Here is a 12,751-nt window from a genome sequence, read left to right on the forward strand (position 1 = left end):
ATACTGTAATGGAGTGCAGCTCGATGGCCATGGGAGGCGGAGTCGCGTATCGCGTCATCACGCCTCCTACGTAATCACGTGAACTGAAAACAAGGAACAGCCACAAAGAGCGCTGAAGAAAACATTCATTACACAATTGAGAAGGCAGCGAAGCAATAAGAAGCGAGCAAGTGACGCATATGTAAACCATAAGTTTAAATTAAGTTTATAGAAACGCTCCCCCTGCCGTTTGCAATACCATATTCGCGAGATACAAGTTTAATGAGAAGACACGAGGTATAAATGAGACTTTGGATCACTTTGAAACAGAGTTAAAATTGCTGTAGCGAGAAACTTTTAAGTGCCGGGTCTTAGCTAACATTAAATAAAGCCGTGGACATTGCAACATCACACAAGAGAGCGGCTCACGTCAACTGACTGAACACAGCACGAGTGATCACTTCGATGAATCAAACCTGTTCAAAAAACACATTACACAATTGATAAGGTACGAAAAGAATATGAAGCGACTGACGCATACAGGCATAAATTAAGTTCATAGACCTACAAAAGATTGCCATTTTTCTCCTGTACAACTATACATTGCATTCTCAACAGTAAGATTCCACGGCTTGGTCATATTCCAACCGGAGTGCTCAACTAACAACGTGGTATACAAAGACAACTATAACAATCGTAATAAACAAACAATGAAACAACGGAGAACCCGTGCATTAAATAAAAAGGCTGTTTCCTTGGCAAAGCAAGGAAAAAGGATGGCCTTATATGACGTTCGTTTATAAAAACAATCGTAATAGACGAACAATAAACCACTACAGAACCGCGAAGCAAGCAGAAAGGACGGTCTTATATGGCGCTCGTTTATAAAACAGCGGAGAAGCTGTGTAAAGACAGCTTCACAAAAAAACAGATCCTTAACAAATTGTTATTGGTATATTTTCCCTCAGTTTAAAAAGGTTTTCTTTTCTTCTTAATAAAAATTTAAAAGCAGTACTTCGCCGCTGCAAAGCGCGGGGATTTTGAAATATATATATATATATATATATATATATATATATATGGAGATATGTGTGTGTGTGTGTATATATGTATGTATGTATGTATGTATGTATGTATGTATGTATGTATATATATATATAATATATATATATGTATATACCATACCATTTTTATTTGTTAAGCGCTTAAAAACACAGCATTACAACTGACCGAAGCGCTGTACAGTTAAAACAAGCAAGACTAAAAGCAAAAAATTAAAAAAAAAAAAAAAAAACCAAACATTAAGAGAGAATTAAAACAGAGACACTAAAAAAAACAGGTCAGGGGACCCAATAAAACAGAGAAATAGCAAAAAGCAAGTGGGAATAAGACAGGTTAAGAATTAAAAGCCAATGTGAAGAAGTGAGTTTTTAGGTTTGATTTGAATGTGGTGACTGAAGCGGCCTGCCTAACCACTAAAGGTAAGGAGTTCCAGAGCTTGGGTGCACAGACAGAAAAAGCCCTTTCACCACAAGCTTTAAAATGTGCCTTGGGAACGGTTAGGAGCAGCTGATCTGCGGATCTAAGAACACGAGGGGGATTGTGACGATGGAGCAAGACACTCAAGTAGGCAGGGGCTAGACCATTTAGTGCCTTATAGGTTAAGAGGAGTATCTTAAAATCAATTCTGAAACTAACCGGCAGCCAGTGTAGGGTTTTTAAAATCGGTGTAATGTGTTTGCTTCTGCTGCTTCCAGTTAAAAGTCTTGCAGCCGCATTTTGAACCAATTGGAGTCTCGAAAGAGTGGCTTTACTAATACCATATAGGCAGGAATTAGAATAGTCGAGCCGGGACGTAATGAATGCATGGATTACTGATTCCAGGAGGTGGTAAGGCAGAATTGGTTTGAGTTTGGCAATTCGCCTGAGATGGAAAAAGCAGGATTTTACTGTGCTGTTGACTTGAGCATCCATTTTCAGGACCATATCCATTTTGATTCCAAGATTGGAAACAGACGAAGTTACTGGAATGGGAAGAAAGTCGAGGTCAAGGGGTAGGGTCTGTTTGCGGTCGGGGACTAAAAACAATGACCTCGGTTTTTGAATCGTTCAGGTGAAGGAAGTTTACAGCCAGCCAGTCCTTAATGTCAGATAAGCAGTTGAGAAGAGGTTTAGTGGAGTCAGTTGACTTGAGGGAGAAATAAATTTGGCAGTCATCAGCATATAGGTGAAACGAGATTGCATGTTTTCTAAAAATTGCACCTAAAGGCAGGATGTAAATTGAAAAAAGTAGTGGCCCCAAAATGGAACCCTGGGGGACACCACATGGGAGTGGTACTGATTCAGATGAAAAATCATCTAGCATGACTCTAAGAGTCCTGTTGCAGAAATATGACCTGAACCAGTCGAGGGCTAAGCCAGATACACCAACCCAGGATTCGAGTCGGGAGATCATGATGTCGTGGTCGATTGTGTCGAAGGCAGCAGATAAATCGAGAAGAACCATAATCACGTAGAGTCCTGAGTCCAATGCCAAAAGGACATCATTTAGGACACGTAAATGCGCGGTTTCTGTGCTGTGTTGGGGCCTAAAGCCTGACTGAAAAAGGTCCATTACCTGATGGTCCTGTAGGTGGTGAATTAATTGCTCATAAACTACTTTTTCGAGTAATTTTCACAGGAAAGGTAGTTTGGAAATTGGATATGTAAATATATATACGTATATATATATATATGTGTCTGTGTGTGTGTGTGTGTGTGTATATATATATATATATATATATATATATATAATATATGTATGTATGTATATGTATGTATGTGTGTATCTGTGTATATATATATATATATATATATATATATATATATATATATATATATGTTTGTGTGTCTGTGTATGTATGTGTGTGTATATATATATATATATATATATATATATATATATATATATATATATATATATATATATATATAATAATCACAGCAAAACTCATAACAATGACAACACAATTACATTGACAATCATGTTATGTTATTTTTAAAATGTTTCCTTTTCTTTTTCATAACCTCTTTAACACTCTACTATTCCGCAGCGAAGCGCGGGTATTTTGCTAGTATAATATAAAAATGTACCAAGCAGTTTTGAGAATAATGTATTTTTTTTCTTTTTAACAATATTTTCTTCTTGATTTTCAATCTGGGCGGCACGGTGGCGCATTGGTAGCACTGCTGCCCTGCAGTAAGGAGACCTGTGTTCGCTTCCTGGGTCCTCCCTGCGTGGAGTTTGCCTGTTGTCCCCATGTCTGTGTGGGTTTCCTCCAGGTGCTCCGGTTTCCTCCCACAGTCCAAAGACATGCAGGTTAGGTGGATTAGCGATCCTAAATTGTCCCTAATGTGTGCTACGTACGTGTGTGTGTGTGTGCGCGCCCTGCAGTGGGCTGACGCCCTGCCTGGGGATTTGTTCCTGCCTTGTGCCATGTGCTGGCTGGGATTGGCTCCAGCAGACCCCTGTATTAGGATATAGTGGGTTGGATAATGGATGGATGGATTTTCAATCTATTTTTTGCCGGGTGTTCTAATTGTTTAATTAATTCATTACTTTCTAATTGGTGGGACTAACGCTAAAGTAGTTGCAGCCTTTGATTATTCAGTGTTGTTTGCCTGGCTGTCTGCTCTGCTGGTTGTCATTATTAAGATACAATGAAGGGAGCAAACTTTCCAGAGAAAGGGCAAAATATAATGAAATCAACAAAAGGTAGTTAAGCATTTAAGTGGAAATATTCCTAAATGTCTTATAAATGTAAAAATCATGCTGCGGTGCTTTCTTAATGTAGAATAAGAGAAGAGGAAAAAGAAACACCAGCTAATTAATTGAGATCAGTGTTATCAGGTGTTGTCACTGATTACGAATCTGGTTGGAACAAAAACCTGAAGCCATGGTGGGCCCCCAGGACCGATATTGAGAACCCTTGAGATAGTTTACCAGAATTATTCATGGACTTACCATTCTATATTCACTTTGGCTACTCCTGTAACTGCTACATTTGTTGGCCTCACAGTAAAATCCAGAGGCTCTTCTGCTAACATTGCAGGGAAGACCTCTTTCTTCAGATTGGTGACTTTCCTTATTGCTGGTGTCTTGCAGCTGTTTCTGAAGATGACAGACACCAACCACATTTTGGCCACAGCTCCTTGCAGTTGTTTCCACTCTTCAGATCTTGAATGTGGTCCATTCAGACTCCATGTGTCTAACCTCTTCTGAGTTTCATTCCAACACAAACATCTGCTGTTCTTTCCCAACATACTCTCACTTATCTGTATATGTAGTTCAGTTCTGTTTGGCAGACTCTCCATCGGTGTGAGCTAGCACACCACCAAGTGGTGATCAGTTAACAGCTAAGCATTTCATTTTGCCCAAGTGCCAAGAGCATTTGGCCTCAGATGGGTTGACACAACAACTACGTCCAACTTTTACTTTTTGTGTAAGGTACTTTGCTTCTAGGTACACTTATGACTAAACTTGCATGCAAACATGGTGTTCATAATTAGATTTACTTTTTAGTTTAACAAATTCCAAAAAATTATTCTTGCAGCAGTAACTTAACCCATATTTTCCTCCACAATGTCAAGGTTTCACTGACATGTGAAAGGCATTATATGTGAAAAAAATACTTAAGCATTCTACCCAGAGTAAGGAGAAAAAAAAGAGAATTTTCAAATAGCATGGTGTGTACTGGAAAAGGTTACTCTGCTATGAGACAACATTGGGCGGACATTTTGAACACATAACCTTAAACAACATAAAGTACTATTCACCTCAAAATAGAAGTGTGTCAAAGAAATTTCCTGCAGTTTAGTGCTTCTGCTCACTGGCAGTGCAGTTGCTGATTTCCATCAATGCAAGACCTCAGTGGAGTTACATTGAGAAACTCACTCATTTATTATAAGTCTCCACTGTCCTACTCTGGTCCAGCATGCTGTGTCAAGGCCTGCTTTCAAACATTAGTGAGTGACAAGGTGGAAGGGGACACCATTTAGTGTTTGATACTTTGAAGATACTCATGAAGACAGATGCTGTTGTGTTCATCAGTTTCATTTACCTCGTATCAAAGGCATAATTAAATACTTGATGGGCCATAGGGCAAAAATAAATTAGTCACCATTTAGAAATTGGATTCAATTAAATTTAAAGTGACTTCCATCAATGAGATGCATCAAGCTACTTAAAAAGTCAATGGTCATAATAATGCTTTCTGGAGTTGTGGGGATGATAATCTAATGTTAAGAAGGTAAGCATATTAATAATAAATAGTAACCATGTAGACACTGTGGGCCCCCCAGCCCCATCTGTCCCAATGTCCATCTGTACTGGCTATAGTTACGCCACTGTCTCTCATTCTTCCCGGTGTCTGATTAGTGCTGCCATCAAGTATGTGCATCTTAAATATTTGCTTCCATTCCCTGCCCAGTCTTGTAAACCGCAAGTTTGGTGGCAACTCTTTAGGTGACTTTGCTCCGGGTCATAGAGTAGGTAATTGTCATACTTTTAAAATGAAAAACAAAATCATGCATTATTTATTTGTAAAGTGACTTGGAATGGGGTTCACTAAAGAACAGCACTATATACAATAGAGGCTGTTTGCATTAACAGTGTCAGCTAAATACCCATAATTTAAAGCAGATTACAAATGCTCAATCTAATTATTTTTATTTTCAGTATATTGAGTGAAATTATTTGCGGTCACACATTGACTCATGTGGTGCTGGATTTGTGACACATACACAAACCCCTCAGGCAATTTATGTCTAGATGTTTCCTCCCTTGCCCAACACTGTATGAAGTATTTCACCACAGTATTATTAAAAAAAAAAAAAAAAAACAGCATGATGATAAAGTCTTGTAGTATTTTATTGTTAAATGCAAACATTTTAGAAATAAAAATTGATTTTTGTAACTGGTTAGATACGGTGTGACGTTGACTTCAAAATTGTTTGCTGTAAGTGGGATGGATGATGCAAGACTCTCTTCTGATAGTCATGCAGGCAAAAAGAAAGCAGAGTGACCAACAGAGTATTCATGGCAGCCGTAGGACTGTTAAGTGAGTGCTTCATGATCGCTGGTGGACATTTGGCCAGCTCTAGCCCAGCTCCTCTCAAAAGGGCTTTTTGCCTCCTTTGCCAACAAGATTTGGAGCTGTTCACCAGACTGACCAACTCAGACATTATTAGGGTTGTAGCACAGCATGTTGAGCTTGATGTTTTCATCCCAGTGACGAAGAAGCAAGAAAAGCTGGTGGGCTGCCCCCTTGAGACTGGCCAAACTCACTCCTTCTGGGAGCTGCTGCTCATGCAACCAGCATTCAGCCTTGGCAGCAATAAGTTCCCACTCTACAAAGAAGCTGGCACAGCGGTGCTCAAGGTAGGCCAGTGCAACTGCAGTTGCCCAGCTTGTGCCCTCTAGGTCCTGTTCAGCCAACAGCCCACCCTCTTCAGACTGAACATCTGTCTCTGAGCCCCGTCCACTGTCAGCTTGTTGGAGCCCGGCACAGAAGTCATGACCTGAAGATGATGGTTGCTCATCAGGTCCAAAGGGTTCAACAGTCTTAATAGTGTCCGATGGAAACATTTTGCTGTCCCGTGGTCGAGCAGCTGAGGCATGAGGTGAGGTGCATTGAGATGGAGGGCTGAGGCTGGTGCGGTGGCTAAAAAAGGGCGAGGCCCTCTTGAGACGCTCCAGTGGGATGTGGATCTGCTCCGAATATGACTCGTTCAGGACAAAGGCACCCGATGCCAGCTGGAGTCGCACCTAGAAGGTGAAAAGATTTTTTTTTTAGTGTCCTTAGGATACTCTTAGCAGTAATCTCTAAATCTAGCTTCAGGTGCATCGGCTGGTGGGTGGTTTTGAGAAGTTTGTGACTGGATACCATTCTTGCTGAGAAGACGAAGAGAAGAAACATCAATATGCTTACCAGAGGCAGATAATCAACAGCCTCCATGGGACCAAGTGGTACAGATTTTCCTGAAAAACTTGAACTGCGTAACTTGGCGAGGCTGAATCTGGGTAAAGAGGTAAGGGATCAGTTTGATTGGGAGTGAAAAGCATAAGTAGGAAAGTACCCTTTAGGGTGCCAAGGTAGTGCAGCACATTCAGGGTCATATATAGTCAGTAATTGGTGACGAGTAAAGCTTGGATGCCTACCTGGATCCAAAAAAGCTCTCTGCTGAACGGCTATCTGCTGAGCTCTGGGACTTTGCTGAAAATGCCAAGGGGCTCCCTGGGTACACACTGCCACCTGTACCTGGATATAGAAGAGATGGTGCAAGTAGGCAGGAAAGTGCAGACACTTTTTTGTTAAAGTTGATGAGGTGGGAGTTCTGTTTGCTTATTGACTTGTGTTGAGGAGGCAACTTGGTGTCTGCTTTGTTTAACACATTCTCTGTTTTTGAGTGGGTGACACTGTCCACCACCCACCATTAAATTCCAATTCCAGTTGACCTAGATTGTGCCCAGAGAAGCTGGGCAATTACCATGTTATAGTATTTGGACTATACAGATGGCATGGAAGAGTAAGTGTTGGGTCTGAACCCCACAACAATATTAAGAACTTTAATGGATGTGTGCAAATATTTATAATATATAAAGTGTTGATGCTACTTACTGCTGTCCCATGAGACTGTACTGCAAGGTGAAGCAGGCGTATCATCTTTCTCTGGGGAAACACAAGAATTTAGTCAGAACAATGTTTCATTCAGTATTTGTGCCCTACTACCTCCCAAAAGGGTACTGTGTTCCATCAGCCACATGCCAGCCACCCAGTTTAGATTCCTGCTGGCTGGTCAGGTTGTGGGCCAAGTGTGGACTGCCACTGGACTACATGGTACTGGTGGTAGACCAGGGGCACCAACACAGGAAGAGCTAAGTGTGGTCTATTACACAAGTAGGCCTACCAATGGAAACAGAGGTATCGTCCATTTCTTCAGATTCACGGCTGGACAGCCGCCGGCCTAAGCCCACTGAGTAAGTCCGCTGGCGCCGACTGCTTCCAGAACGAGAGGACCGGTGAGAGCCAAGTCGGGTCACTATAGAGAACAGGAGTGGTAAGAAGTTAACACCAAATGCCAGTTTTTAACAATGTGATCAGGTCTTCAAAAAAATGTAATATTAGATAAAGGGCACTTAGGCGAACATATAGCAAAGCTTTTTAAATACTGTCATTTAATAATGAACAATGGTACTGAGTACTTTGAGTGAAAATACAATTGCCTCCTTAGGTTGCCCCAAATGGAGCTGCAATACCTTCAAACAGAAAAATACTTGGCTTTTTTCAGCCATTTTGATGTGGATTTTCTTTTATGTTTTAAGACATTGTTTTGCTGTCTGAACTGACTATGTTTCAGCTCAAGATTGACAACCAGATATTGTCTATAAGAAATTTCTGATAAAGAGCAGAATTCATGGCTCCATCAATTATTGCAAACCATCCAGCTCCTGAGGCAGCAAAGCATCCCCACATAATTACACTGCCACCACCATCTTTAACTGTTGCTTTGATGTGGAAAGGAACACTTACTTTATGCCAGACATGGCAAGACCCATGTCATCTAAAAAGTTTAATTTTTGTTTTATCTGTCCATTGAACATTCTCCTGGAATGTGCTACTTGAGAAACACAATACACATTTTTATTGTACGTTCCTGTTGGTTAGCCAGGGTTTGGGGGTGGCACAGTGGCAGTAAGGAGACCCGGCTGTTTGCCCCAGGTCCTCCCTACATGGAGTTTTCATGTTCTCCCCATGTCTGCATGGGCACGGGTTCAAGTAAGGGGGGGTTTTGTATTAAACAGGGCTGCCTGTAATCAAGCCTGGCTGTGTTCAATCAACTAACTCCCTTTAATTGGGTTGATTTAACTAGGGGCCAATTATTTTTTTAACACAGTGACCACTGCCATTGCATAACATTTTTCACTAGATACATGTATTAAGTTCAAAAGTGTTATTTGTTCACTCATGTGCCCTTTAAAATAATAAAATGATTTTTTTAAATGTTACTTATCCCTTTTAGTTTATAGTGGTGGCCAAAAAAAATGTATTATCATATTTTAGTGGAGAAGGTACATGACAAAGATTCTGATTGAACAGGGCTCAATAATGACCAATGCTGGATAATGGAAAACAGTGTGAAAGTCCATGAAAGGAAGAAGAAAAAAAAAATCACGTAACTCATCTTTATATATAATACGCTACCATGGCTGTCCGTTTGTCTGTCCAGGATTTGAAACACCTGTAGCTCGCAAACCGTTTGAACTATTGACCTGAAATTTGGTACACATATACTACATGATGTCAATGTCAATTTATTTATATAGCACATTTAAAACAACATAGGAATGCTGTGGCCAAAGTGCTTTACAATAATAGAAGAAAAAACATACAATTAACATAACATAAATGGAAATAAAATAAATGAACATAAATAAATAATAAATAGAAGTAAGATTACATAATCACAATGAGGAAATCATCAGTATTACTGAAGGTCACAGAAAGCAAGTGAATAGAAATGAGTCTTTAATCTTGTTTTGAACAGTTCAATTGTAGATGACTCCTTTATGTAGTGAGGTACATTACATCCACAGTCGAGGAGCAGCATCTGCAAAAGCCCTGTCCCCCTTGGTTTTACACTTGGTACGACGGACAACAAGAGACAACTGACCAGAAGATCTCTAGATGGCTGGTGTAAAGCACACAATTCAGATAAATTGGCAGGAGCAAGCCCATGTAAAGATTTAAAAACTAGCAACAAGATTTTAAAATCAATTCAAAAATTGACAGGCAGCCAGTGTAAAGAAGCTAATATTGGAGAAACAGAATCAGACTTTCTTGCTCCAACCAGAAAGTGAGTGGCAGCATTCTGGACCAACTGTAACCTGCATATCAGGGATTTGCTAATCCCAGAATACTGCGAGTTGCAGTAATCAAGGCGAGAAAAGATAAAAGCATGAGTAGCTTCCTCAAGATCACTAGAAGATAAAAATGGCTTGATCTTACCTAAAAGATGAAGCTGGAAAAAGCAACTCTTGACTACAGAATTAATCTGTTGCCCTAAAGAGAAGTTACTGTCAAATATGACACCAAGATTGCAGACTTGAGGTTGGCAAAAGACAGAGAAAGAGCCGAGAAGTCCAAGACCAATTTGGGCTTTAGCTGATGGACCCACTATAAGAACCTCCATTTTACTTTGATTCAGATCAAGAAAATTATTAGCCATCCAGGATCTTAGTTCAAAAATACAGTTGTGCAGATGATTCATTGCAGAGTTGCAGACAGGAATATAAACCTGTGTATCATCAGCATAGCAGTGAAAAGAAATGTTACATTTTTTAAAAATAGCTCCAATAGGGTGAAGGTATATAGAGAATAAAATAGGACCCAAAATGGATCCCTGAGGAACACCACATTTAAGAGGAGCAGTAGATGAAAAAGAGGAATTTAAAGTCACTGAAAAGTGTCTACCAATTAGATATGACCGGAACCAGTTAAGAGCAGCCCCTTTAAGCCCAATAAGATGTTCAAGCCACAACAGCAATGTCTCATGGTCAATAGTGTCAAAGGCTGTGGACAGGTCAAGGAGGACAAGGACTGCAGTGCCACCCGAGTCATTAATAATAGAGACGTCATTGAATACTTTCAGAGGGCTGTCTCAACACTATGATAACGCCTAAAGCCAGATTGGTAGATCTCACATAAATTATTGGAGTTAAGGTGATCAACCAATTGATTAAAAATAATTCTTTCTAATATTTTAACCAGAAATGGCAATTGGGAAATTGGGCGAAAATTGGCTAAAACTCCAGGATCTAATTCAGCCTTTTTTAGACAGGGACGCACCACAGCATAGTGAGGAGGGCACAACCCCTTCACTAACAGAACCATTGATAACGGCTAGTAGAGGTGAACCCAAAACATCAAAGGCTTCCACTAAGAGGTGTGGTGGTACAATATCAAGAGGACCGAGAGTAGGTTTAAGGGTGTCAATAGTACTTTTTAACTGTCAACGTGACACAAGATCAAAAGATTCCAAGACAATGCCATGATTAACAGTAGGAAGTTCATAGCCAGTTCGAACAATACCACAGCGGACTATCAATTTTACTGACAAAGAATGAAAGAAACTGCTCACATGAAAGAACAGTACTATTTAACCCTGTCACAGAATGAGGGTGAATGGCCGCATTAATTGAATTAAATAAGACCCTAGAATTCTTAGAATGACGGGATACTAAATCAGTGAAGAAATCATGTTTAGCTTTCTTAACTGCAACCTGGAAGTTGAATAGAGAAGTCCTAAAAATCTGTTTAGAAACAATCAGTCCATCTTTTTTCCAACACCGTTCTGCAGTTCGACAGGCGCGGCGTAGAAGTCGCGTAGTTTCATTTAGCCAGGGAGCAGATCTTCTCTTATTACAGCGTATCTTGAGCAGAACAATTGAGTCTAAAACCATTTTATAAGAAGAATTAAATTCTAAGACAGAATCATCGATACCATCATATTGGACATGTACATCAAGACTAGAGAATATGGTTTTAAAATTGGATATAAGAATTTAAAAAGCGAGAAAAGTGTGGAGCACAACTATTAGTAGGAACATCAACAGTAATATTCAAATCCATCATTATAGAAAAGTGATCAGTAAAGGAAACATTGCATAAATCAATATTATTAACTGAAATATCATGTGTAAGAACGAGATCAAGGGTGTGACCGAGAGAGTGAGTTGGTGTATTAATATGCTGGATAAAATCAAATGAGTCCAATAGTGATAAAAAGTCATTAACCAAAGGTTTCGATTGACAACAAACGTGTATGTTAAAATCACCAACAATAAATACTTTATCATGGGAGAGGGTAATATCAGCCAGGAGATCAGAGAATTCAGAAATGAAGATATCATTAATTACAGGAGGTCTATAAACCACAGCAAACAACAAAGAAGGGGAGTTGCACACTTCAAAAAGTTGCAGTTCGGATCTACTAAATAGAACCCTTGTAAGGCTCCGACACAAGAACATACTTTTAAAAACAGTGGCAATACCCCCACCACGACGAGTCAGCTGAGTCGCCATCACTTCCTCTACCTCTTCATATCTTAAATCATTCTTGAGGCAAATTGAAGACTTAAGTGCCAGCTTAGATGAAAAATTCAAGAAAACGTACTAAGTAATTGCAACACAAAAACTGACTTAATCAATTTTAACGTGAAAAGATGCTGACGAAAGAAGTGAAGAAGCAGGCCGCTAGGGTGGAGAAGGCAAGAGCTGCTCAGGAAGCATCAGCCTCTGAGGAAACGAATGCTAAACGTACAGAGAAAGAGCATGAAAACTATGAATGCTCAAGTCAAGTGAATTTACTGCATGTTATCGTGCAGTGTGCCGTTACTGGTGTCACATAATCCACATATATGTTATGCTCAAAACATGAAAAATACATTTGCTAAAATATTATTATTAATATTTCCTTCCGAAAAACTCTGTGTGCAAGGTAAACACTGTGCTTTTCAATTCACAACAGCATTCTTGACCAATGAATAAGGGGGTGAGCGGATCTTCAATTCAAAAGCACAGTATTATGGGAAAGTATCTTTCCTGTTTATCTAGCATACTATTTTAACAATATGTTAGCAAAAAATTTATACATTTTCCATGTTTTCATGATAGTGAGCGCATGATTTGTGCGACATGAGTTGTGTGAGAATTGCTTTTTTTCTTCTATGGAC

The 12,751-nt window shown here is 39.6% G+C and overlaps 1 protein-coding gene across 2 annotated transcripts in view; it reads right to left on the minus strand.

Annotated features, from left to right (window-relative positions):
- Window positions 1–5,778: 5,778 nt before the first annotated feature.
- The window catches only part of vwa5b2 (von Willebrand factor A domain containing 5B2), a 41,080-nt gene continuing 34,107 nt past the window's right edge, over window positions 5,779–12,751 (minus strand). For both annotated transcript variants that reach the window (XM_028793356.2, XM_051922444.1), the window contains 5 exons: window positions 7,927–8,058; window positions 7,638–7,688; window positions 7,178–7,277; window positions 6,948–7,035; window positions 5,779–6,784 (listed from right to left, as the gene is read on the minus strand). In XM_028793356.2, coding sequence (XP_028649189.2) covers window positions 6,194–6,784; window positions 6,948–7,035; window positions 7,178–7,277; window positions 7,638–7,688; window positions 7,927–8,058 — 962 coding nt within the window. In that variant the 3' untranslated portion in view covers window positions 5,779–6,193. The remainder of the gene's footprint in view (window positions 6,785–6,947; window positions 7,036–7,177; window positions 7,278–7,637; window positions 7,689–7,926; window positions 8,059–12,751) is intronic.

This window comes from Erpetoichthys calabaricus, chromosome 2 (assembly GCF_900747795.2).
Source record: "Erpetoichthys calabaricus chromosome 2, fErpCal1.3, whole genome shotgun sequence".
In the NCBI taxonomy this organism is placed as follows: Eukaryota; Metazoa; Chordata; class Cladistia; order Polypteriformes; family Polypteridae; genus Erpetoichthys; species Erpetoichthys calabaricus.